The following is a 26766-nucleotide window of genomic DNA, read 5'->3' on the forward strand; positions in this document are numbered from 1 at the left end:
TGGAGGGAGGAGGAGGTATAGAGGGAACCTACTGGACCTCAGTGTAGGTATGGAGGGAGGAGGAGGGAACCTACTGGACCTCACAGTGTAGGTATGGAGGGAGGAGGAGGGAACCTACTGGACCTCACAGTGTAGGTATGGAGGGAGGAGGAGGGAACCTACTGGACCTCACAGTGTAGGTATGGAGGGAGGAGGAGGTGTAGAGGGAATCTACTGGACCTCACAGTGTAGGTATGGAGGGAGGAGGAGGGAATCTACTGGACCTCACAGTGTAGGTATGGAGGGAGGAGGAGGGAACCTACTGGACCTCACAGTGTAGGTATGGCGGGAGGAGGAGGGAACCTACTGGACCTCACAGTGTAGGTATGGAGGGAGGAGGAGGTATAGAGGGAATCTTCTGGACCTCACAGTGTAGGTATGGAGGGAGGAGGAGGGAATCTACTGGACCTCACAGTGTAGGTATGGAGGGAGGAGGAGGTATAGAGGGAACCTACTGGACCTCACAGTGTAGGTATGGAGGGAGGAGGAGGTATAGAGGGAACCTACTGGACCTCAGTGTAGGTATGGAGGGAGGAGGAGGGAACCTACTGGACCTCACAGTGTAGGTATGGAGGGAGGAGGAGGGAATCTACTGGACCTCACAGTGTAGGTATGGAGGGAGGAGGAGGTATAGAGGGAACCTACTGGACCTCAGTGTAGGTATGGAGGGAGGAGGAGGGAATCTACTGGACCTCACAGTGTAGGTATGGAGGGAGGAGGAGGGAATCTACTGGACCTCACAGTGTAGGTATGGAGGGAGGAGGAGGGAATCTACTGGACCTCACAGTGTAGGTATGGAGGGAGGAGGAGGGAATCTACTGGACCTCACAGTGTAGGTATGGAGGGAGGAGGAGGGAACCTACTGGACCTCACAGTGTAGGTATGGAGGGAGGAGGAGGGAACCTACTGGACCTCACAGTGTAGGTATGGAGGGAGGAGGAGGGAATCTACTGGACCTCACAGTGTAGGTATGGAGGGAGGAGGAGGTATAGAGGGAATCTACTGGACCTCACAGTGTAGGTATGGAGGGAGGAGGAGGGAATCTACTGGACCTCACAGTGTAGGTATGGAGGGAGGAGGAGGGAACCTACTGGACCTCACAGTGTAGGTATGGAGGGAGGAGGAGGGAATCTACTGGACCTCACAGTGTAGGTATGGAGGGAGGAGGAGGTATAGAGGGAACCTACTGGACCTCAGTGTAGGTATGGAGGGAGGAGGAGGGAATCTACTGGACCTCACAGTGTAGGTATGGAGGGAGGAGGAGGTATAGAGGGAACCTACTGGACCTCACAGTGTAGGTATGGAGGGAGGAGGAGGGAACCTACTGGACCTCACAGTGTAGGTATGGAGGGAGGAGGAGGGAACCTACTGGACCTCACAGTGTAGGTATGGAGGGAGGAGGAGGGAATCTACTGGACCTCACAGTGTAGGTATGGAGGGAGGAGGAGGGAACCTACTGGACCTCACAGTGTAGGTATGGAGGGAGGAGGAGGGAACCTACTGGACCTCACAGTGTAGGTATGGAGGGAGGAGGAGGGAACCTACTGGACCTCACAGTGTAGGTATGGCGGGAGGAGGAGGGAACCTACTGGACCTCACAGTGTAGGTATGGAGGGAGGAGGAGGTATAGAGGGAACCTACTGGACCTCACAGTGTAGGTATGGAGGGAGGAGGAGGTATAGAGGGAACCTACTGGACCTCAGTGTAGGTATGGAGGGAGGAGGAGGTATAGAGGGAACCTACTGGACCTCACAGTGTAGGTATGGAGGGAGGAGGAGGGAACCTACTGGACCTCACAGTGTAGGTATGGAGGGAGGAGGAGGGATCCTACTGGACCTCACAGTGTAGGTATGGAGGGAGGAGGAGGGAATCTACTGGACCTCACAGTGTAGGTATGGAGGGAGGAGGAGGGAACCTACTGGACCTCACAGTGTAGGTATGGAGGGAGGAGGAGGGAACCTACTGGACCTCACAGTGTAGGTATGGAGGGAGGAGGAGGGAACCTACTGGACCTCACAGTGTAGGTATGGCGGGAGGAGGAGGGAACCTACTGGACCTCACAGTGTAGGTATGGAGGGAGGAGGAGGTATAGAGGGAACCTACTGGACCTCACAGTGTAGGTATGGAGGGAGGAGGAGGGAATCTACTGGACCTCACAGTGTAGGTATGGAGGGAGGAGGAGGTATAGAGGGAACCTACTGGACCTCAGTGTAGGTATGGAGGGAGGAGGAGGGAACCTACTGGACCTCACAGTGTAGGTATGGAGGGAGGAGGAGGGAATCTACTGGACCTCACAGTGTAGGTATGGAGGGAGGAGGAGGTATAGAGGGAACCTACTGGACCTCACAGTGTAGGTATGGAGGGAGGAGGAGGGAACCTACTGGACCTCACAGTGTAGGTATGGAGGGAGGAGGAGGGAACCTACTGGACCTCACAGTGTAGGTATGGAGGGAGGAGGAGGGAATCTACTGGACCTCACAGTGTAGGTATGGAGGGAGGAGGAGGGAACCTACTGGACCTCACAGTGTAGGTATGGAGGGAGGAGGAGGGAACCTACTGGACCTCACAGTGTAGGTATGGAGGGAGGAGGAGGGAACCTACTGGACCTCACAGTGTAGGTATGGCGGGAGGAGGAGGGAACCTACTGGACCTCACAGTGTAGGTATGGAGGGAGGAGGAGGTATAGAGGGAACCTACTGGACCTCACAGTGTAGGTATGGAGGGAGGAGGAGGGAATCTACTGGACCTCACAGTGTAGGTATGGAGGGAGGAGGAGGTATAGAGGGAACCTACTGGACCTCAGTGTAGGTATGGAGGGAGGAGGAGGGAACCTACTGGACCTCACAGTGTAGGTATGGAGGGAGGAGGAGGGAATCTACTGGACCTCACAGTGTAGGTATGGAGGGAGGAGGAGGTATAGAGGGAACCTACTGGACCTCACAGTGTAGGTATGGAGGGAGGAGGAGGGAATCTACTGGACCTCACAGTGTAGGTATGGAGGGAGGAGGAGGGAACCTACTGGACCTCACAGTGTAGGTATGGAGGGAGGAGGAGGTATAGAGGGAACCTACTGGACCTCACAGTGTAGGTATGGAGGGAGGAGGAGGGAATCTACTGGACCTCACAGTGTAGGTATGGAGGGAGGAGGAGGGAACCTACTGGACCTCACAGTGTAGGTATGGAGGGAGGAGGAGGGAATCTACTGGACCTCACAGTGTAGGTATGGAGGGAGGAGGAGGTATAGAGGGAACCTACTGGACCTCAGTGTAGGTATGGAGGGAGGAGGAGGGAACCTACTGGACCTCACAGTGTAGGTATGGAGGGAGGAGGAGGGAATCTACTGGACCTCACAGTGTAGGTATGGAGGGAGGAGGAGGTATAGAGGGAACCTACTGGACCTCACAGTGTAGGTATGGAGGGAGGAGGAGGGAACCTACTGGACCTCACAGTGTAGGTATGGAGGGAGGAGGAGGGAACCTACTGGACCTCACAGTGTAGGTATGGAGGGAGGAGGAGGGAATCTACTGGACCTCACAGTGTAGGTATGGAGGGAGGAGGAGGGAACCTACTGGACCTCACAGTGTAGGTATGGAGGGAGGAGGAGGGAACCTACTGGACCTCACAGTGTAGGTATGGAGGGAGGAGGAGGGAACCTACTGGACCTCACAGTGTAGGTATGGCGGGAGGAGGAGGGAACCTACTGGACCTCACAGTGTAGGTATGGAGGGAGGAGGAGGTATAGAGGGAACCTACTGGACCTCACAGTGTAGGTATGGAGGGAGGAGGAGGGAATCTACTGGACCTCACAGTGTAGGTATGGAGGGAGGAGGAGGTATAGAGGGAACCTACTGGACCTCAGTGTAGGTATGGAGGGAGGAGGAGGGAACCTACTGGACCTCACAGTGTAGGTATGGAGGGAGGAGGAGGGAATCTACTGGACCTCACAGTGTAGGTATGGAGGGAGGAGGAGGTATAGAGGGAACCTACTGGACCTCACAGTGTAGGTATGGAGGGAGGAGGAGGGAATCTACTGGACCTCACAGTGTAGGTATGGAGGGAGGAGGAGGGAACCTACTGGACCTCACAGTGTAGGTATGGAGGGAGGAGGAGGTATAGAGGGAACCTACTGGACCTCACAGTGTAGGTATGGAGGGAGGAGGAGGGAATCTACTGGACCTCACAGTGTAGGTATGGAGGGAGGAGGAGGGAACCTACTGGACCTCACAGTGTAGGTATGGAGGGAGGAGGAGGGAATCTACTGGACCTCACAGTGTAGGTATGGAGGGAGGAGGAGGTATAGAGGGAACCTACTGGACCTCACAGTGTAGGTATGGAGGGAGGAGGAGGGAATCTACTGGACCTCACAGTGTAGGTATGGAGGGAGGAGGAGGGAACCTACTGGACCTCACAGTGTAGGTATGGAGGGAGGAGGAGGTATAGAGGGAACCTACTGGACCTCACAGTGTAGGTATGGAGGGAGGAGGAGGGAATCTACTGGACCTCACAGTGTAGGTATGGAGGGAGGAGGAGGGAACCTACTGGACCTCACAGTGTAGGTATGGAGGGAGGAGGAGGGAATCTACTGGACCTCACAGTGTAGGTATGGAGGGAGGAGGAGGGAACCTACTGGACCTCACAGTGTAGGTATGGAGGGAGGAGGAGGTATAGAGGGAACCTACTGGACCTCACAGTGTAGGTATGGAGGGAGTAGGAGGGAATCTACTGGACCTCACAGTGTAGGTATGGAGGGAGGAGGAGGTATAGAGGGAACCTACTGGACCTCACAGTGTAGGTATGGAGGGAGGAGGAGGGAACCTACTGGACCTCACAGTGTAGGTATGGAGGGAGGAGGAGGGAATCTACTGGACCTCACAGTGTAGGTATGGAGGGAGGAGGAGGGAACCTACTGGACCTCACAGTGTAGGTATGGAGGGAGGAGGAGGGAACCTACTGGACCTCACAGTGTAGGTATGGAGGGAGGAGGAGGGAACCTACTGGACCTCACAGTGTAGGTATGGCGGGAGGAGGAGGGAACCTACTGGACCTCACAGTGTAGGTATGGAGGGAGGAGGAGGTATAGAGGGAACCTACTGGACCTCACAGTGTAGGTATGGAGGGAGGAGGAGGGAATCTACTGGACCTCACAGTGTAGGTATGGAGGGAGGAGGAGGTATAGAGGGAACCTACTGGACCTCAGTGTAGGTATGGAGGGAGGAGGAGGGAACCTACTGGACCTCACAGTGTAGGTATGGAGGGAGGAGGAGGGAATCTACTGGACCTCACAGTGTAGGTATGGAGGGAGGAGGAGGTATAGAGGGAACCTACTGGACCTCACAGTGTAGGTATGGAGGGAGGAGGAGGGAATCTACTGGACCTCACAGTGTAGGTATGGAGGGAGGAGGAGGGAACCTACTGGACCTCACAGTGTAGGTATGGAGGGAGGAGGAGGTATAGAGGGAACCTACTGGACCTCACAGTGTAGGTATGGAGGGAGGAGGAGGGAATCTACTGGACCTCACAGTGTAGGTATGGAGGGAGGAGGAGGGAACCTACTGGACCTCACAGTGTAGGTATGGAGGGAGGAGGAGGGAATCTACTGGACCTCACAGTGTAGGTATGGAGGGAGGAGGAGGTATAGAGGGAACCTACTGGACCTCACAGTGTAGGTATGGAGGGAGGAGGAGGGAATCTACTGGACCTCACAGTGTAGGTATGGAGGGAGGAGGAGGGAACCTACTGGACCTCACAGTGTAGGTATGGAGGGAGGAGGAGGTATAGAGGGAACCTACTGGACCTCACAGTGTAGGTATGGAGGGAGGAGGAGGGAATCTACTGGACCTCACAGTGTAGGTATGGAGGGAGGAGGAGGGAACCTACTGGACCTCACAGTGTAGGTATGGAGGGAGGAGGAGGGAATCTACTGGACCTCACAGTGTAGGTATGGAGGGAGGAGGAGGGAACCTACTGGACCTCACAGTGTAGGTATGGAGGGAGGAGGAGGTATAGAGGGAACCTACTGGACCTCACAGTGTAGGTATGGAGGGAGTAGGAGGGAATCTACTGGACCTCACAGTGTAGGTATGGAGGGAGGAGGAGGTATAGAGGGAACCTACTGGACCTCACAGTGTAGGTATGGAGGGAGGAGGAGGGAACCTACTGGACCTCACAGTGTAGGTATGGAGGGAGTAGGACGGAATCTACTGGACCTCACAGTGTAGGTATGGAGGGAGGAGGAGGGAACCTACTGGACCTCACAGTGTAGGTATGGAGGGAGGAGGAGGTATAGAGGGAATCTACTGGACCACACAGTGTAGGTATGGAGGGAGGAGGAGGGAATCTACTGGACCTCACAGTGTAGGTATGGAGGGAGGAGGAGGGAACCTACTGGACCTCACAGTGTAGGTATGGAGGGAGGAGGAGGGAATCTACTGGACCTCACAGTGTAGGTATGGAGGGAGGAGGAGGTATAGAGGGAATCTACTGGACCTCACAGTGTAGGTATGGAGGGAGGAGGAGGGAATCTACTGGACCTCACAGTGTAGGTATGGAGGGAGGAGGAGGGAACCTACTGGACCTCACAGTGTAGGTATGGAGGGAGGAGGAGGTATAGAGGGAACCTACTGGACCTCACAGTGTAGGTATGGAGGGAGAAGGAGGGAATCTACTGGACCTCACAGTGTAGGTATGGAGGGACGAGGAGGGAACCTACTGGACCTCACAGTGTAGGTATGGAGGGAGGAGGAGGGAATCTACTGGACCTCACAGTGTAGGTATGGAGGGAGGAGGAGGTATAGAGGGAACCTACTGGACCTCACAGTGTAGGTATGGAGGGAGGAGGAGGGAATCTACTGGACCTCACAGTGTAGGTATGGAGGGAGGAGGAGGGAACCTACTGGACCTCACAGTGTAGGTATGGAGGGAGGAGGAGGTATAGAGGGAACCTACTGGACCTCACAGTGTAGGTATGGAGGGAGTAGGAGGGAATCTACTGGACCTCACAGTGTAGGTATGGAGGGAGGAGGAGGGAACCTACTGGACCTCACAGTGTAGGTATGGAGGGAGGAGGAGGGAACCTACTGGACCTCACAGTGTAGGTATGGAGGGAGGAGGAGGTATAGAGGGAATCTACTGGACCACACAGTGTAGGTATGGAGGGAGGAGGAGGGAACCTACTGGACCTCACAGTGTAGTTATGGAGGGAGGAGGAGGGAACCTACTGGACCTCACAGTGTAGGTATGGAGGGAGGAGGAGGGAATCTACTGGACCTCACAGTGTAGGTATGGAGGGAGGAGGAGGTATAGAGGGAACCTACTGGACCTCACAGTGTAGGTATGGAGGGAGGAGGAGGTATAGAGGGAACCTACTGGACCTCACAGTGTAGGTATGGAGGGAGGAGGAGGTATAGAGGGAACCTACTGGACCTCAGTGTAGGTATGGAGGGAGGAGGAGGGAACCTACTGGACCTCACAGTGTAGGTATGGAGGGAGGAGGAGGGAACCTACTGGACCTCACAGTGTAGGTATGGAGGGAGGAGGAGGGAATCTACTGGACCTCACAGTGTAGGTATGGAGGGAGGAGGAGGTATAGAGGGAACCTACTGGACCTCACAGTGTAGGTATGGAGGGAGGAGGAGGGAACCTACTGGACCTCACAGTGTAGGTATGGAGGGAGGAGGAGGGAACCTACTGGACCTCACAGTGTAGGTATGGAGGGAGGAGGAGGGAACCTACTGGACCTCACAGTGTAGGTATGGAGGGAGGAGGAGGTATAGAGGGAATCTACTGGACCTCACAGTGTAGGTATGGAGGGAGGAGGAGGGAATCTACTGGACCTCACAGTGTAGGTATGGAGGGAGGAGGAGGGAACCTACTGGACCTCACAGTGTAGGTATGGCGGGAGGAGGAGGGAACCTACTGGACCTCACAGTGTAGGTATGGAGGGAGGAGGAGGTATAGAGGGAATCTACTGGACCTCACAGTGTAGGTATGGAGGGAGGAGGAGGGAATCTACTGGACCTCACAGTGTAGGTATGGAGGGAGGAGGAGGTATAGAGGGAACCTACTGGACCTCACAGTGTAGGTATGGAGGGAGGAGGAGGTATAGAGGGAACCTACTGGACCTCAGTGTAGGTATGGAGGGAGGAGGAGGGAACCTACTGGACCTCACAGTGTAGGTATGGAGGGAGGAGGAGGGAATCTACTGGACCTCACAGTGTAGGTATGGAGGGAGGAGGAGGTATAGAGGGAACCTACTGGACCTCAGTGTAGGTATGGAGGGAGGAGGAGGGAACCTACTGGACCTCACAGTGTAGGTATGGAGGGAGGAGGAGGGAATCTACTGGACCTCACAGTGTAGGTATGGAGGGAGGAGGAGGTATAGAGGGAATCTACTGGACCTCACAGTGTAGGTATGGAGGGAGGAGGAAGTATAGAGTGAACCTACTGGACCTCACAGTGTAGGTATGGAGGGAGGAGGAGGTATAGAGGGAATCTACTGGACCTCACAGTGTAGGTATGGAGGGAGGAGGAGGGAACCTATTGGACCTCACAGTGTAGGTATGGAGGGAGGAGGAGGTATAGAGGGAACCTACTGGACCTCACAGTGTAGGTATGGAGGGAGGAGGAGGGAACCTACTGGACCTCACAGTGTAGGTATGGAGGGAGGAGGAGGTATAGAGGGAATCTACTGGACCTCACAGTGTAGGTATGGAGGGAGGAGGAGGTAACCTATTGGACCTCACAGTGTAGGTATGGAGGGAGGAGGAGGTATAGAGGGAACCTACTGGACCTCACAGTGTAGGTATGGAGGGAGGAGGAGGGAACCTATTGGACCTCACAGTGTAGGTATGGAGGGAGGAGGAGGGAACCTATTGGACCTCACAGTGTAGGTATGGAGGGAGGAGGAGGGAATCTACTGGACCTCACAGTGTAGGTATGGAGGGAGGAGGAGGGAATCTACTGGACCTCACAGTGTAGGTATGGAGGGAGGAGGAGGGAACCTACTGGACCTCACAGTGTAGGTATGGAGGGAGGAGGAGGTATAGAGGGAACCTACTGGACCCCACAACGTACGTATAGAGGGATCCTATTGGACCCCACAACGTACGTATAGAGGGATCCTATTGGACCCCACAACGTACATATAGAGGGATCCTATTGGACATCACAACGTTCGTATAGAGGGATCCTATTGGACCCCACAACGTACGTATAGAGGGATCCTATTGGACCTCACAACGTTCGTATAGAGGGATCCTATTGGACCCCACAATGTACATATAGAGGGAGGAGGAGGGATAGAGGGAGGAGGAGGGATAGAGGGTGGATGGAGAAGAGGAGGGTGGATGGAGAAGAGGAGGGGGGATGGAGAAGCGGAGGGGGGATGGAGAAGCGGAGGGGGGATGGAGAAGCGGAGGGTGGATGGAGAACAGGAGGGTGGATGGAGAAGAGGAGGGTGGATGGAGAAGAGGAGGGTGGATGGAGAAGAGGAGGGTGGATGGAGAAGAGGAGGGTGGATGGAGAAGAGGAGGGTGGATGGAGAAGAGGAGGGTGGATGGAGAAGAGGAGGGTGGATGAAGAACAGGAGGGTGGTTGAAGAAGAGGAGGGTGGATGGAGGAGAGGAGGGGGGATGAAGAACAGGAGGGGGGATGAAGAACAGGAGGGGGGCTGGAGAAGAGGAGGGGGGATGAAGAAGAGGGTGGATGAAGAAGAGGAGGGTGGATGGAGAAGAGGAGGGGGGATGGAGAACAGGAGGGGGGATGAAGAAGAGGAGGGTGGATCGAGAAGAGGAGGGTGGATGGAGAAGAGGAGGGGGGATGGAGAAGAGGAGGGGGGATGGAGAAGAGGAGGGGATGAAGAAGAAGAGGAGGGGGGATGAAGAAGAAGAGGAGGGGGGATGGAGAAGAGGAGGGTGGATGGAGAAGAGGAGGGTGGATGGAGAAGCGGAGGGTGGATGAAGAAGAGGAGGGTGGATGGAGAAGCGGAGGGTGGATGGAGAAGAGGAGGGTGGATGGAGAAGAGGAGGGTGGATGGAGAAGAGGAGGGTGGATGAAGAAGAGGAGGGTGGATGGAGAAGAGGAGGGTGGATGGAGAAGAGGAGGGTGGATGGAGAAACGGAGGGTGGATGAAGAAGAGGAGGGTGGATGGAGAAGAGGAGGGTGGATGGAGAAGCGGAGGGTGGATGAAGAAGCGGAGGGTGGATGGAGAAGGGGAGGGTGGATGGAGAAGAGGAGGGTGGATGAAGAAGAGGAGGGTGGATGGAGAAGAGGAGGGTGGATGAAGAAGAGGGTGGATGGAGGAGAGGAGGGGGGATGAAGAAGAGGAGGGTGGATGGAGGAGAGGAGGGTGGATGAAGAAGAGGAGGGTGGATGAAGGGATGGTTTTGATATTGTTTTATGTATTTGTTTGTTTGTTTACCGTTGTTCCTCCGGTGGTGTTGTGTTTTAACAGAGTCGTGACCAGGAGCCCCCATCTCCCCCGGTGGACTAGCAACGGAACCAAACGGAACCACCAGCCGTTCTGCCGTTCTACGTTGGTACCCGGAAACCCAACAGCTTACTGCGACCTCTGACCCCTGTACATCAACATGTATTTCCTGTATAGTGCACTACTTTTGACCAGAGCCCTATGGAGGTAGTGCACTACTTTAGACCAGAGCCCTATGGGGTTAGTGCACTACTTTTGACCAGAGCCCTATGGGGGTAGTGCACTACTTTTGACCAGAGCCCTATGGGGTTAGTGCACTACTTTTGACCAGAGCCCTATGGGGGTAGTGCACTACTTTTGACCAGAGCCCTATGGGGGTAGTGCACTACTTTTGACCAGAGCCCTATGGGGGTAGTGCACTACTTTTGACCAGAGCCCTATGGGGGTAGTGCACTACTTTTGACCAGAGCCCTATGGGGTTAGTGCACTACTTTTGACCAGAGCCCTATGGGGGTAGTGCACTACTTTTGACCAGAGCCCTATGGGGGTAGTGCACTACTTTTGACCAGAGCCCTATGGGGTTAGTGCACTATATAGGCCAGGGATGAGGGTGCGGGATCCACAGTTGTTCACGGGTCTGCATACCCACATCTATTTTCTTATTTTATTTTTTATTTTATTTCACCTTTATTTAACCAGGTAGGGTAGTGGAGAACAAGTCCTTTATTTAACCAGGTAGGGTAGTGGAGAACAAGTCCTTTATTTAACCAGGTAGGGTAGTGGAGAACAAGTCCTTTATTTAACCAGGTAGGGTAGTGGAGAACAAGTCCTTTATTTAACCAGGTAGGGTAGTGGAGAACAAGTCCTTTATTTAACCAGGTAGGCTAGTGGAGAACAAGTCCTTTATTTAACCAGGTAGGCTAGTGGAGAACAAGTTCTCATTTACAATTGCGACCTGGTCAAGATAAAGCAAAGCAGTTCGACAACATACAACAACACAGAGTTACACATGGAGTAAAACAAACATACAGTCAATAATACAGTAGAAAAAAATAAGTCTATATACAATGTGAGCAAATGAGGTGAGATAAGGGAGGTAAAGGCAATAAATAGGCCATGGTGGCAAAGTAAATACAATATAGCAAGTAAAACACTGGAATGGCAGATTTGTAGTAGCCGAAAGTGCCAAGTAGAAATACTGGGGTGCAAAGGAGCAAAATAAATAAATAAATACAGTAGGGGAAGAGGTGACTAACATAACGAGAGAGAAACTGCTGATATACAAAAAGCACATTTAGAAATTCCACTTTGTGTGTTCTGCTAATCTACCTCAGAGGGGCGGGAATGTAGAGTCTGGATCAGCCTTTTATACTGTCCTCTTCCCTCTGGGCATCACTGGCTGCATCTCAGATGGGCCTTTCTAGTGCACTACATGGGGCTCTAGTCAGAATTAGTGCACTACATAGGGCTCTAGTCAGAATTAGTCTAGTCAGAATTAGTCTAGTCAGAATTAGTGCACTACATGGGGCTCTAGTCAGAATTAGTCTTGTCAGAATTAGTGCATTACATAGGGCTCTAGTCAGAATTAGTCTAGTCAGAATTAGTGTATTACATAGGGCTCAAGTCAGAATTAGTCTAGTCAGAATTAGTGCATTACATAGGGCTCTAGTCAGAATTAGTCTAGTCAGAATTAGTGCACTACATGGGGCTCTAGTCAGAATTAGTGCATTACATAGGGCTCTAGTCAGAATTACTCTAGTCAGAATTAGTGCACTACATAGGGCTCTAGTCAGAATTAGTCTAGTCAGAATTAGTCAAGTCAGAATTAGTGCACTACATAGGGCTCTAGTCAGAATTAGTGCATTACATAGGGCTCTAGTCAGAATTACTCTAGTCAGAATTAGTGCACTACATAGGGCTCTAGTCAGAATTAGTCTAGTCAGAATTAGTCAAGTCAGAATTAGTGCACTACATAGGGCTCTAGTCAGAATTAGTGCATTACATAGGGCTCTAGTCAGAATTAGTCTAGTCAGAATTAGTGCACTACATAGGGCTCTAGTCAGAATTAGTCTAGTCAGAATTAGTGCATTACATAGGGCTCTAGTCAGAATTAGTCTAGTCAGAATTAGTGCACTACATAGGGCTCTAGTCAGAATTAGTCTAGTCAGAATTAGTGCATTACATAGGGCTCTAGTCAGAATTAGTCTAGTCAGAATTAGTGCATTACATAGGGCTCTAGTCAGAATTAGTCTAGTCAGAATTAGTGCACTACATAGGGCTCTAGTCAGAATTAGTGCACTACATAGACTAAGGTGCAATTTGGGACGCAGACATTATTTTGCTATGGTCAACTAGCTAGTCACTAGTCATCTAGTTTATTGATTGGTCTGATCAACTAGCTAGTCACTAGTCATCTAGTTTATTGATTGGTCTGATCAACTAGCTAGTCACTAGTCATCTAGTTTATTGGGGGGGATAGAATCACTTAGCAACAAGAAGGGGGAGGGGCTCTTCAGAATCGACACCCAACATTCCGCAGTGATGGGGGGGAATAGAATCACTTAGCAACAAGGGGGGGTATAGAATCACTTAGCAACAAAGGGGAGAATAGAATCACTTAGCAACAAGGGGGAGAATAGAATCACTTAGCAACAAGGGGGAGAATAGAATCACTTAGCAACAAGGGGGAGAATAGAATCACTTAGCAACAAGGGGGAGAATAGAATCACTTAGCAACAAGGGGGAGAATAGAATCACTTAGCAACAAGGGGGGGAATAGAATCACTTAGCAACAAGGGGGAGAATAGAATCACTTAGCAACAAGGGGGAGAATAGAATCACTTAGCAACAAGGGGGGGAATAGAATCACTTAGCAACAAGGGGGAGAATAGAATCACTTAGCAACAAGGGGGAGAATAGAATCACTTAGCAACAAGGGGGAGAATAGAATCACTTAGCAACAAGGGGGAGAATAGAATCACTTAGCAACAAGGGGGGGAATATAATCACTTAGCAACAAGAAGGGGGAGAATAGAATCACTTAGCAACAAGAAGGGGGAGGGGCTCTTCAGAATCAACACCCAACATTCCGCAGTGACGTCACAATGGATCTGAGCGTAGCGTGCGTTGATGATGTCATAGTGTAGTTCAACATGTGTTATTGTAGTCAGGTCATGGGGTGTATTCATTAAGTCTATTCTGTTGCGAAACATTTTTAGGTTGTTGCAACAACAAAACAATGTTTTGCATCAGAAACCTTTTTTTTACTCCAGAGTTTCTATTGGACAAATGTAGGTAGGCCCCTCCCCGTTTCGTTCTGTTTGCTTTCGTTTGTTTGTAAAATGGTAAACGGGTTTCCGTTGCAAGACGGAATGAATACACCCCAGGGTTTATTTTTTTTAATATTTTTTTTTAAATCTGTCTGTTTTGAAGCCGATACGCCATTTTGAAAAAGCTATTTTATATTAAACCCCCTCTCTCTCTCTCTGTCTCTCTGTCTCTCTCTCTCTCTCTCTCTGTCTCTCTCTCTCTCTCTCTGTCTCTCTGTCTCTCTCTCTCTCTCTCTCTCTCTGTCTCTCTCTCTGTCTCTCTCTCTCTCTCTGTCTCTCTCTCTCTCTGTCTCTCTCTCTCTCTGTCTCTCTCTCTGTCTCTCTCTCTCTCTGTCTCTCTCTCTGTCTCTCTCTCTCTCTCTGTCTCTCTCTCTCTCTGTCTCTCTCTCTCTGTCTCTCTCTCTCTCTGTCTCTCTCTCTCTCTGTCTCTCTCTCTCTCTCTGTCTCTCTCTCGCTCTCTCTCTCTCTCTCTCTCTCTCTCTCTCTCTGTCTCTCTCTCTCTCTCTCTGTTAGGTGTTGGGCAGAGTGAACGTGAACTTCTCCCTAAAATAGATCCCTATTCCCTATATTAGTGCACTACTTATGTCCAGGGCTCTGGCAAGAGTAGTGCACTATTTAGAGAATAGGGTGTGATTTGGGATGCTGTTAGCCTCTGCTGTGAGGCGTAGTGTAAGAGATGAGGTAGACGGGAGGTCTAAATAGGGAATAGGGTGTGATTTGGGATGCTGTTAGCCTCTGCTGTGAGGCGTAGTGTAAGAGATGAGGTAGACGGGAGGTCTAAATAGGGAATAGGGTGTGTTTTAAGATGGAGGACAATGGAACCTGTTCTCTTGCTGTGGGCAGGAAATGGTTAACACCAGTGTTAATGGTTCAGCTACAGAGGCCAAGTTATTATAATCTAAAACGTTGAAATGCACTGGGGGTTTTTTTCTGTCAGGTTGCGACATGGAATAACTCAGGGGCCTTATATATGTCCCTATATACAGTATAGTGCACTACCTAGGCACCCTATTCCCCATATACAGTATAGTGCACTACCTAGGCACCCTATTCCCCATATACAGTATAGTGCACTACCTAGGCACCCTATTCCCCATATACAGTATAGTGCACTACCTAGGCACCCTATTCCCTATATACAGTATAGTGCACTACCTAGGCACCCTATTCCCTATATACAGTATAGTGCACTACCTAGGCACCCCATATACAGTATAGTGCACTACCTAGGCACCCTATATACAGTATAGTGCACTACCTAGGCACCCTATTCCCTATATACAGTTTATTTTAATGTAACTTTTATTTAACTAGGCAAGTCAGTTAAGAACAAGTTCTTATTTACAATGACAGCCCCCTCCCCCCCCCCCCCCACGGCCAAATCCAGACAACACTGGGCCAATCGTGTGCCGCCTTATGGGACTCCCAATCACGGCCGGTTGTCATACAGCCTGGATTCGAACCAGGGTGTCTGTAGTGACGCCTCTAGGACTGAGATGCAATGCCTTAGACCGCTGCGCCACTCGGGAGTCCTAGTATAGTGCACTACTTTGACCAGGATGTCAACAACAAAAAAAGGAGGGCTCTAGTCAGAAGTAGTGCACTATATAGGGAATAGGGCGCCATGTGGGACGTAGCCTTGTGTGCTGCCAGTGGAGGCCTCTAATCAAAACACTGTCATTATTACTAGTATTAGTCTTAACAGAGAGCAAGAAAGGGCTTCAACTATGCACTTTACCTTACAAAACAATGAATAAACTGTAATACAACAGCTTCCTGGTCGTCTGTCTGACTTCCTGTGTGTCTGTCTGACTTCCTGTGTGTCAATAGATAGAAGTGTTGTGTGAACAAGGTTAACTCTCTGTCCTCTTCTCAAATCCAAACCTAATCATGAATGTCCTATTTGTCAATGTCATATAAAAGCACATTTCAGTGATACTCTTCCGTGTCCCAAATGGCAACCCTGTTTCCTACATAGTGCACTAGTTTGGACCAGAGCCTATATATATAGGAGATAGGTGGCCATCTGGGACAGAAACAAATCCATTCCAGCTGAGCTCACCATGACAACACTGTATTGTTAATCTTTTTGAACCCTGCCCCATCCGGAACGAACCATAATAACGTCCCACTCGCTGATTGGCTGTTCGCGACGCAGACCCCGGAAGACTTCTCATCGCCCAATTTGTATAAGTATCGCCACTAGTTACCACAGTCACAAAGTCAACCCCCCCCCCCCCCCCCCCCCCACCCTCGCCTATTTCGTAAGTTTCTCTTAATTAATTTTTTTATTTTAAACCTTAACCACACTGCTAACCTTATTCCTAACCCTAAATTAAGAGCAAACATCTCTTTATTTTTTTACGAATTTTTACAATATGGACCATTTGACTTTGTGACTGTGGCATCTAGTGTAAACCCAGTATAAATGTCAACATTACTGAGCTCTCGTTTGTAACTAAAAGGGTTTTCAGTAGAGCAACTATCGACCCCTTCCACAACCTCCTCAAACATAGATCTGCTAAGAAACAATACTGATCAATATTACTGATCAATTTACAGCGCGTCAGTAACAAGGAGACATCTGATTTATACCGATTATAACGAGGAATTGAAGTTATCCGGGTAGTTGACTCCGCAGTGGTAAGTGTTACTACTAACTAGCTATGTCATTTACTAATAAGTTAGAATAACGTTAGAACTGTTATTGAACTGTTGGGACGTTCATATTTGTTGTGATTGATTATCTCTCTCAGATTAATTTTTAGCCGAGTAGAATAATCCAACCAATTCAGTGTTCTGACCCTAACAACAGTAGTCAAGCACCCATGCTAACTGGTTAACTGACTAGCTGACTAACTGACTAGCTGGTTAACTGGCGAGCTGGTTAGCTGGCTGGCTGACTGACTAGCTGACTAACTGGTTAGCTGGTTAACTGACGAGCTGGTTAGCTGGCTGGATGACTGACGAGCTGGTTAACTGACTAGCTGGTTAACTGACTAACTGGCTAGCTGGTATCAGTTATTCTGCGTTCTGGTCCCCTCAAGACGCTCTGAAATCGGAGTAGATAGCCGGAGTGAATTTATGAACGCATCCTAAAATCAGAAGGGAATGAAAAAGTTCCTGTATTTATCTGGTTTCAGACATCGAGGCATTAATCCAGAATGTGTGACTTGATGGTGAAAGTTGTTGTGCGGAGTTTAGCGCGGCTATGACAGTTTAATAGTGGAACGACCCTGGGTTTCTCAACGCGGATATGGACTCTACCTCCTGAGCATGTTAACGCTGGACTTCGGGTTTAGAAGGTCGAGGGTTCAAGGCCTGCTCCCTGCCTGTTTTATTACAATACATTCACACACGGTTACGTAATAAACTGGTTTTCTTTTCCATACACACAACCCTTGTCCAAATAGGCTAATATTATACAACTGTTTTTAAATGAGCTATTTGGCTTCAGTTCTTCACTCAAGTGAGGGTCATATTCTCTGAAGTTTAATTTGTCTCGACTTTTCTACTTTTGTTTTTCTGGTTTGTTTTAATTCAGGATTCTTCCCTCCAGGAAGTTTTTCCTTAGCCAGTTGCCACCAGGGTTGGGAAGTAACGGATTACATTACAAACATATTGTAATCAGATTACAGATACTACATGAAAAACTACATGATTAGTTCAAGGGTGACTTTTTTTTTTTTATTCAGAAAGGAGGTTTGTGGGTGAAAAATCTTTGCCACTAATCTGTTTTCTCAATTCAACTTTGAAAAAAGACACAATGTTTACATTTGTTCCACCTGAGTGAGTCTGACCACCAATCAGAGACCACCATGATAACACACCAAATGATGACCACCAATCAGAGACCACTAATGATGACACACCAATCAGAGACTACTAATGATGACACGCCAATCAGAGACCACTAATGATGACACGCCAATCAGAGACCACTAATGATGACACACCAATCAGAGACCACTCATGATGACACACCAATCAGAGACCACTCATGATGACACACCAATCAGAGACCACTCATGATGACACACCAATCAGAGACCACTCATGATGACACACCAATCAGAGACCACTCATGATGACACACCAATCAGAGACCACTCATGATGACACACCAATCAGAGACCACTAATGATGGCACACCAATCAGAGACCACTCATGATGACACACCAATCAGAGACCACTCATGATGACACACCAATCAGAGACCACTAATGATGACACAACAATCAGAGACCACTAATGATGACACACCAATCAGAGACCACTAATGATGACACACCAATCAGAGACCACTCATGATGACACACCAATCAGAGACCACTCATGATGACACACCAATCAGAGACCACTCATGATGACACACCAATCAGAGACCACTCATGATGACACACCAATCAGAGACCACTAATGATGACACACCAATCAGAGACCACTAATGATGACACGCCAATCAGAGACCACTAATGATGACACACCAATCAGAGACCACTAATGATGACACGCCAATCAGAGACCACTAATGATGACACACCAATCAGAGACCACTCATGATGACACACCAATCAGAGACCACTAATGATGACACACCAGATGTGTTTGATAGATGGAGGGGGATGTAGCAGGAAGAAGGTTTTTCTAGGTTACAGTCCAAGCTGTGTTTTTCCAACGGTGGTCGACTGCTGTCGCCATCCAAAAGATGAACCAACGTGAATAAACGCTCGGCGGTAAAGGATGACAGCGGTGGCGTCGTCTACGGCGATACGGACATGACTTATTACTGACATCTACATAGCGCGTTAACGTGAATCACACTGCTGCTCTCTCATTTAGCGATTTTTACACCTTACGGATTGTGGTTGTTGTGGACGGGCTGTTCACTCATCTAAATGTGTATTTGAACCCAATAATGATTTGAATTCAATACATTTAATCGGCCTATCAAACATTTTGTTTTTGGAACAAGTGGAAAAATGAGCTCTTGCAACAGCTGCATGACAACAACAGAGTAAGGCTGGCTAATAAGTCCTTCGTTTTTTGGGGGGTTATGCTCCGGAAAAACAATTTTGTCTAATCTATATTTCCATATTTCCAAGTCCTATTCTTGAAGATTAAGGGGTATAAACATTTTTGTTGTTGAAATGACTGGAATTCTGATAGACTTTGTATATACAAAAACAAAAGATATAATTTAATCGTATTGTTATATGTAGTAGAAAGCGATGGGTTAGAAGCCAACATAACCAACCCATAAAGTAACATTCAACATCCATATATATGACCAGCTGTGTGAACTTTAACATTGATTTATCCTGCGATAGATGTCGTTCAATTAGTAACATACATGTTTGTTTTCTTCTTACTGCCTCTTAAAGGGAAAAGTAATCCAAAAGTAACTTTACTGATTACAGTTTTGGACAGGTTAGTAACTAAGGGATTACATTTAGACAGTAACCTGCCCAACCCTGGTTGACAATAATGCTGTTGAGTCTTGAAGGTCATGTTACTGACAAGCACTTGGCAAATGTACATATCAATACAAAGAATATTTAGACTGATGTCTCTCTGTCTCTCTCTGTCTGTCTCTCTCTGCCTCTCTCTCTCTCTCTGTCTCTCTGTCTCTCTCTGTCTGTCTCTCTCTGCCTCTCTCTCTCTCTCTGTCTCTCTGTCTCTCTCTGTCTGTCTCTCTCTCGGTCTCTCTGTCTCTCTCTGCCTCTCTCTCTCTCTCTCTGCCTCCCTCTCTCTCTCTCCCCAGATGTTCCAGATCAACAGAATCTGCTGTATAGGAGCTGGCTATGTGGGAGGGCCAACCTGCAGTGTCATCGCCCACATGTGTCCAGAGATCCACGTGACAGTGGTCGACGTCAACGAATCACGGATCAACGCCTGGAACTCCGACACACTGCCCATATACGAGGTATCACACACACACACCACACACACACCACACGTACACACACAGTTGTACATACACACAAACACACACATAAACGTCTATGGCAAGACTTGAACATTGTTATCTAGCAATCGTGGTAGAGCTTGAAGAATTCTGACAATAACAATGGACTAATATTATACAACTGTTACGTGAATTAAGTTATCAATGTTGTTAAACCAAACTTCCATTAAACTACTCAGTCTGGCCCCAACAGAGGGTGTAAGATTCTGGTTAAATGACGCAGAAGGAGAACCAGCCCACAATGGTGAAAACGTTTATTTATGAGAGCTCTGAAAATCCTTACAATGTACACAAAGCCTTTTATATTAACACACACACACACACACACACACACACACACTTACGTCAGTAGAGAACTCCACCCCAGCTTTAGGGCGGATGTATTTTTCCCACAGTACACATACATTCCTTATCAACCTTGCTACCTGTCTTCTGATCTCCTGCCAACTAAGCTGTTCCCAGGCCGTTGTTTCTCTCCCTAATTTAGGGAGGCTTCTTCTCCTGTTCCTTTCCCAAGGTCGTCTCGTTAACTCTGCCCTGCTCATTTTGAACAGTGTCTTATTCACACACAGTATTGGAATATAGTTTTTAACCCATTATTATAACCTTATTTCCAATACATTTCAACAGGTTATAAGGTTTCTGAGTGAAATCATTTAGTCAAACCTTTAATCATATAATTTCCATTACAACAACCCAGGTGTGGAAAGCTCTTAGAGATTTACCCAGAAAGACTCCCAGCTGTTAGAGATTTACCCAGGAAGACTCCCAGCTGTAATCGCTGCTAAAGGTGTTTCTAACATGTATTGACTCAGGGTGCTGAACACTTATATTTTAGTTATCAAATATTTATTCACCTCTCTCTCTCATTCTCTCTCCTTCTCTCCTTCTCTCTCTCTCTCCCCCTCCCTTTCTCTCTCTCTCTCTCCTCCCTCCCTCCCTCCCTCTCTAGCCAGGGTTGAAGGAGGTGGTGGAGTCATGCCGAGGGAAGAATCTCTTCTTCTCTACAGATATAGATTCTGCCATCAGAGATGCTGACCTCGTCTTTATTTCAGTGAGTCTGTCTGTCTGTCTGTCTGTCTGTCTGTCTGTCTGTCTGTCTGTCTGTCTGTCGGTGTCTCTGTCTGTCTGTCGGTGTCTCTGTCTGTCTGTCGGTGTCTGTGTGTCTGTGTGTCTGTCTGTCTGTCTGTCTGTAGGTGTCTGTCTGTCTGTGTGTCTGTCTGTCTGTCTGTAGTGTGTGTCTGAGTTCCTGTCGTCCCTCCCCAGGTGAACACCCCCACTAAGACCTATGGGATGGGGAAGGGGCGTGCCGCCGACCTAAAGTACATAGAGGCCTGCGCTCGCCGCATCGTAGAGGTTTCCGACGGTTACAAGATCGTCACGGAGAAGAGCACGGTTCCTGTCCGAGCGGCTGAGAGCATCAGACGGATATTTGACTCCAACACCAAACCCAACCTCAACCTGCAGGTAGGTGGAGCTGGGAGATGCACACCTGGTTATAATACCTGGTTATAATACCTGGTTACAATACCTGGTTATAATACCTGGTTACAATACCTGGTTACAATACCTGGACCTGGTTATAATACCTGGTTACAATACCTGGTTACAATACCTGGTTATAATACCTGGTTACAATACCTGGTTATAATACCTGGTTACAATACCTGGACCTGGTTACAATACCTGGTTACAATACCTGGTTACAATACCTGGTTACAATACCTGGTTACAATACCTGGTTACAATACCTGGTTACAATACCTGGTTACAATACCTGGTTATAATACCTGGTTACAATACCTGGACCTGGTTATAATACCTGGTTACAATACCTGGTTATTACAATACCTGGTTACAATACCTGGTTATAATACCTGGTTACAATACCTGGACCTGGTTACAATACCTGGTTATAATACCTGGTTACAATACCTGGTTACAATACCTGGACCTGGTTATAATACCTGGTTATAATACCTGGACCTGGTTACAATACCTGGTTACAATACCTGGTTATAATACCTGGTTACAATACCTGGACCTGGTTATAATACCTGGTTATAATACCTGGTTACAATACCTGGTTACAATACTATACCTGGTTACTATACCTGGTTACAATACCTGGTTACAATACCTGGACCTGGTTACAATACCTGGTTACAATACCTGGTTATAATACCTGGACCTGGTTACAATACCTGGTTACAATACCTGGTTACTATACCTGGTTACAATACCTGGTTACAATACCTGGTTACAATACCTGGACCTGGTTACAATACCTGGTTACAATACCTGGTTACAATACCTGGTTACAATACCTGGACCTGGTTATAATACCTGGTTATAATACCTGGTTACAATACCTGGACCTGGTTATAATACCTGGTTATAATACCTGGTTATAATACCTGGTTACAATACCTGGACCTGGTTATAATACCTGGTTATAATACCTGGTTATAATACCTGGACCTGGTTACAATACCTGGTTATAATACCTGGTTATAATACCTGGTTACAATACCTGGTTATAATACCTGGACCTGGTTACAATACCTGGTTACAATACCTGGACCTGGTTACAATACCTGGTTACAATACCTGGTTACAATACCTGGTTACAATACCTGGACCTGGTTACAATACCTGGTTACAATACCTGGTTACAATACCTGGACCTGGTTATAATACCTGGTTATAATACCTGGTTACAATACCTGGTTACAATACCTGGACCTGGTTATAATACCTGGTTACAATACCTGGTTACAATACCTGGTTACAATACCTGGACCTGGTTACAATACCTGGTTACAATACCTGGTTACAATACCTGGTTACAATACCTGGACCTGGTTATAATACCTGGTTACAATACCTGGTTATAATACCTGGTTACAATACCTGGTTATAATACCTGGTTACAATACCTGGACCTGGTTACAACACCTGGTTACAACACCTGGTTACAATACCTGGTTACAATACCTGGACCTGGTTATAATACCTGGTTATAATACCTGGTTACAATACCTGGACCTGGTTATAATACCTGGTTACAATACCTGGTTACAATACCTGGTTACAATACCTGGACCTGGTTACAATACCTGGTTACAATACCTGGTTACAATACCTGGTTATAATACCTGGACCTGGTTATAATACCTGGTTATAATACCTGGTTATAATACCTGGTTATAATACCTGGTTATAATACCTGGTTACAATACCTGGTTATAATACCTGGACCTGGTTATAATACCTGGTTACAATACCTGGTTATAATACCTGGTTATAATACCTGGTTACAATACCTGGTTATAATACCTGGACCTGGTTATAATACCTGGTTACAATACCTGGTTACAATACCTGGTTATTACAATACCTGGTTACAATACCTGGTTACAATACCTGGTTACAATACCTGGTTACAATACCTGGTTACAATACCTGGTTACAATACCTGGACCTGGTTATAATACCTGGTTACAATACCTGGTTACAATACCTGGTTATTACAATACCTGGTTATAATACCTGGTTACAATACCTGGTTACAATACCTGGTTACAATACCTGGACCTGGTTATAATACCTGGTTATAATACCTGGTTACAATACCTGGACCTGGTTATAATACCTGGTTACAATACCTGGTTACAATACCTGGTTACAATACCTGGTTACAATACCTGGTTACAATACCTGGTTATAATACCTGGTTACAATACCTGGACCTGGTTACAATACCTGGTTATTACAATACCTGGTTATAATACCTGGTTACAATACCTGGTTATAATACCTGGTTACAATACCTGGACCTGGTTACAATACCTGGTTATAATACCTGGACCTGGTTATAATACCTGGTTACAATACCTGGTTACAATACCTGGTTACAATACCTGGTTACAATACCTGGTTACAATACCTGGACCTGGTTACAATACCTGGTTATAATACCTGGACCTGGTTATAATACCTGGTTATAATACCTGGTTATAATACCTGGTTATAATACCTGGACCTGGTTATAATACCTGGTTATTACAATGTTATGGGTCTCTGTGTATTCATCTCTCTGTGTGTGTGTGTGTGTGTGTGTGTGTGTTAATCTCTCTCTCTGTGTGTGTGTGTGTGTGTGTGTAGGTGCTGTCCAACCCAGAGTTCCTGGCGGAGGGTACGGCGGTGCGCGACCTGAAGGAGCCAGACCGCGTCCTGATTGGTGGAGACGAGACGGCGGAGGGTCAAAGGGCGATCAGGGCGCTGTGTGACGTCTACGAACGCTGGGTCCCCAAGACCCGCATCATCACCACCAACACCTGGTCCTCAGAGCTCTCTAAACTGGTACGCCCCTTCCTCTCTTCCTCTCTTCCTCGCTGTCTTCCTCCATCATCACCACCAACACCTGGTCCTCAGAGCTCTCTAAACTGGTACGCCCCTTCCTCTCTTCCTCTCTTCCTCGCTGTCTTCCTCCATCATCACCACCAACACCTGGTCCTCAGAGCTCTCTAAACTGGTACGCCCCTTCCTCTCTTCCTCTCTTCCTCGCTGTCTTCCTCCATCATCACCACCAACACCTGGTCCTCAGAGCTCTCTAAACTGGTACGCCCCTTCCTCTCTTCCTCTCTTCCTCGCTGTCTTCCTCCATCATCACCACCAACACCTGGTCCTCAGAGCTCTCTAAACTGGTACGCCCCTTCCTCTCTTCCTCTCTTCCTCGCTGTCTTCCTCCATCATCACCACCAACACCTGGTCCTCAGAGCTCTCTAAACTGGTACGCCCCTTCCCCTCTTCCTCTCTTCCTCGCTGTCTTCCTCCATCATCACCACCAACACCTGGTCCTCAGAGCTCTCTAAACTGGTACGCCCCTTCCTCTCTTCCTCTCTTCCTCGCTGTCTTCCTCCATCATCACCACCAACACCTGGTCCTCAGAGCTCTCTAAACTGGTACGCCCCTTCCTCTCTTCCTCGCTGTCTTCCTCCATCATCACCACCAACACCTGGTCCTCAGAGCTCTCTAAACTGGTACGCCCCTTCCTCTCTTCCTCTCTTCCTCGCTGTCTTCCTCCATCATCACCACCAACACCTGGTCCTCAGAGCTCTCTAAACTGGTACGCCCCTTCCTCTCTTCCTCTCTTCCTCGCTGTCTTCCTCCATCATCACCACCAACACCTGGTCCTCAGAGCTCTCTAAACTGGTACGCCCCTTCCTCTCTTCCTCTCTTCCTCGCTGTCTTCCTCCATCATCACCACCAACACCTGGTCCTCAGAGCTCTCTAAACTGGTACGCCCCTTCCTCTCTTCCTCTCTTCCTCGCTGTCTTCCTCCATCATCACCACCAACACCTGGTCCTCAGAGCTCTCTAAACTGGTACGCCCCTTCCTCTCTTCCTCGCCGTCTTCCTCCATCATCACCACCAACACCTGGTCCTCAGAGCTCTCTAAACTGGTACGCCCCTTCCTCTCTTCCTCGCCGTCTTCCTCCATCATCACCACCAACACCTGGTCCTCAGAGCTCTCTAAACTGGTACGCCCCTTCCTCTCTTCCTCTCTTCCTCGCTGTCTTCCTCCATCATCACCACCAACACCTGGTCCTCAGAGCTCTCTAAACTGGTACGCCCCTTCCTCTCTTCCTCTCTTCCTCGCTGTCTTCCTCCATCATCACCACCAACACCTGGTCCTCAGAGCTCTCTAAACTGGTACGCCCCTTCCTCTCTTCCTCGCTGTCTTCCTCCATCATCACCACCAACACCTGGTCCTCAGAGCTCTCTAAACTGGTACGCCCCTTCCTCTCTTCCTCGCTGTCTTCCTCCATCATCACCACCAACACCTGGTCCTCAGAGCTCTCTAAACTGGTACGCCCCTTCCTCTCTTCCTCTCTTCCTCGCTGTCTTCCTCCATCATCACCACCAACACCTGGTCCTCAGAGCTCTCTAAACTGGTACGCCCCTTCCTCTCTTCCTCTCTTCCTCGCTGTCTTCCTCCATCATCACCACCAACACCTGGTCCTCAGAGCTCTCTAAACTGGTACGCCCCTTCCTCTCTTCCTCTCTTCCTCGCTGTCTTCCTCCATCATCACCACCAACACCTGGTCCTCAGAGCTCTCTAAACTGGTACGCCCCTTCCTCTCTTCCTCTCTTCCTCGCTGTCTTCCTCCATCATCACCACCAACACCTGGTCCTCAGAGCTCTCTAAACTGGTACGCCCCTTCCTCTCTTCCTCGCTGTCTTCCTCCATCATCACCACCAACACCTGGTCCTCAGAGCTCTCTAAACTGGTACGCCCCTTCCTCTCTTCCTCTCTTCCTCGCTGTCTTCCTCCATCATCACCACCAACACCTGGTCCTCAGAGCTCTCTAAACTGGTACGCCCCTTCCTCTCTTCCTCGCTGTCTTCCTCCATCATCACCACCAACACCTGGTCCTCAGAGCTCTCTAAACTGGTACGCCCCTTCCCCTCTTCCTCGCTGTCTTCCTCCATCATCACCACCAACACCTGGTCCTCAGAGCTCTCTAAACTGGTACGCCCCTTCCTCTCTTCCTCGCTGTCTTCCTCTATCATCACCACCAACACCTGGTCCTCAGAGCTCTCTAAACTGGTACGCCCCTTCCTCTCTTCCTCTCTTCCTCGCTGTCTTCCTCCGTCATCACCACCAACACCTGGTCCTCAGAGCTCTCTAAACTGGTACGCCCCTTCCTCTCTTCCTCTCTTCCTCGCTGTCTTCCTCCATCATCACCACCAACACCTGGTCCTCAGAGCTCTCTAAACTGGTACGCCCCTTCCTCTCTTCCTCGCCGTCTTCCTCCATCATCACCACCAACACCTGGTCCTCAGAGCTCTCTAAACTGGTACGCCCCTTCCTCTCTTCCTCGCCGTCTTCCTCCATCATCACCACCAACACCTGGTCCTCAGAGCTCTCTAAACTGGTACGCCCCTTCCTCTCTTCCTCTCTTCCTCGCTGTCTTCCTCCATCATCACCACCAACA

At 48.8% G+C, this 26766-nt stretch overlaps 2 protein-coding genes across 10 annotated transcripts in view; both read left to right on the plus strand.

The window, feature by feature from the left end:
* The window catches only part of LOC106594124 (small integral membrane protein 14), a 31546-nt gene extending 15978 nt beyond the window's left edge, over positions 1–15568 (plus strand). For 4 of the 9 annotated variants that reach the window (XR_014392012.1, XR_014392013.1, XR_014392017.1 and 1 more), the window contains one exon: positions 16–9357. Coding sequence is in view for 2 of the 9 variants with exons in the window: in XM_082974009.1 (XP_082830135.1) it covers positions 10490–10528 (39 nt within the window). In the remaining 7 variants the exon portion in view is untranslated. Of the gene's footprint in view, positions 1–15; positions 9358–10489 lie in introns of those variants that run through there. The other 5 variants (XM_082974010.1, XM_082974009.1, XR_014392016.1 and 2 more) reach the window with 4 other exon arrangements.
* Positions 15569–16253: 685 nt separating this feature from the next.
* Positions 16254–26766, plus strand: part of ugdh (UDP-glucose 6-dehydrogenase) — a 25677-nt gene continuing 15164 nt past the window's right edge. The window contains exons 1-5 of the mRNA XM_082974011.1: positions 16254–16437; positions 19560–19721; positions 20716–20817; positions 21030–21230; positions 23931–24128. Coding sequence (XP_082830137.1) covers positions 19560–19721; positions 20716–20817; positions 21030–21230; positions 23931–24128 — 663 coding nt within the window. The 5' untranslated portion in view covers positions 16254–16437. The remainder of the gene's footprint in view (positions 16438–19559; positions 19722–20715; positions 20818–21029; positions 21231–23930; positions 24129–26766) is intronic.

Source organism: Salmo salar, chromosome 04, assembly GCF_965601325.2.
Source record: "Salmo salar chromosome 04, fSalSal1, whole genome shotgun sequence".
Taxonomy (NCBI): Eukaryota; Metazoa; Chordata; class Actinopteri; order Salmoniformes; family Salmonidae; genus Salmo; species Salmo salar.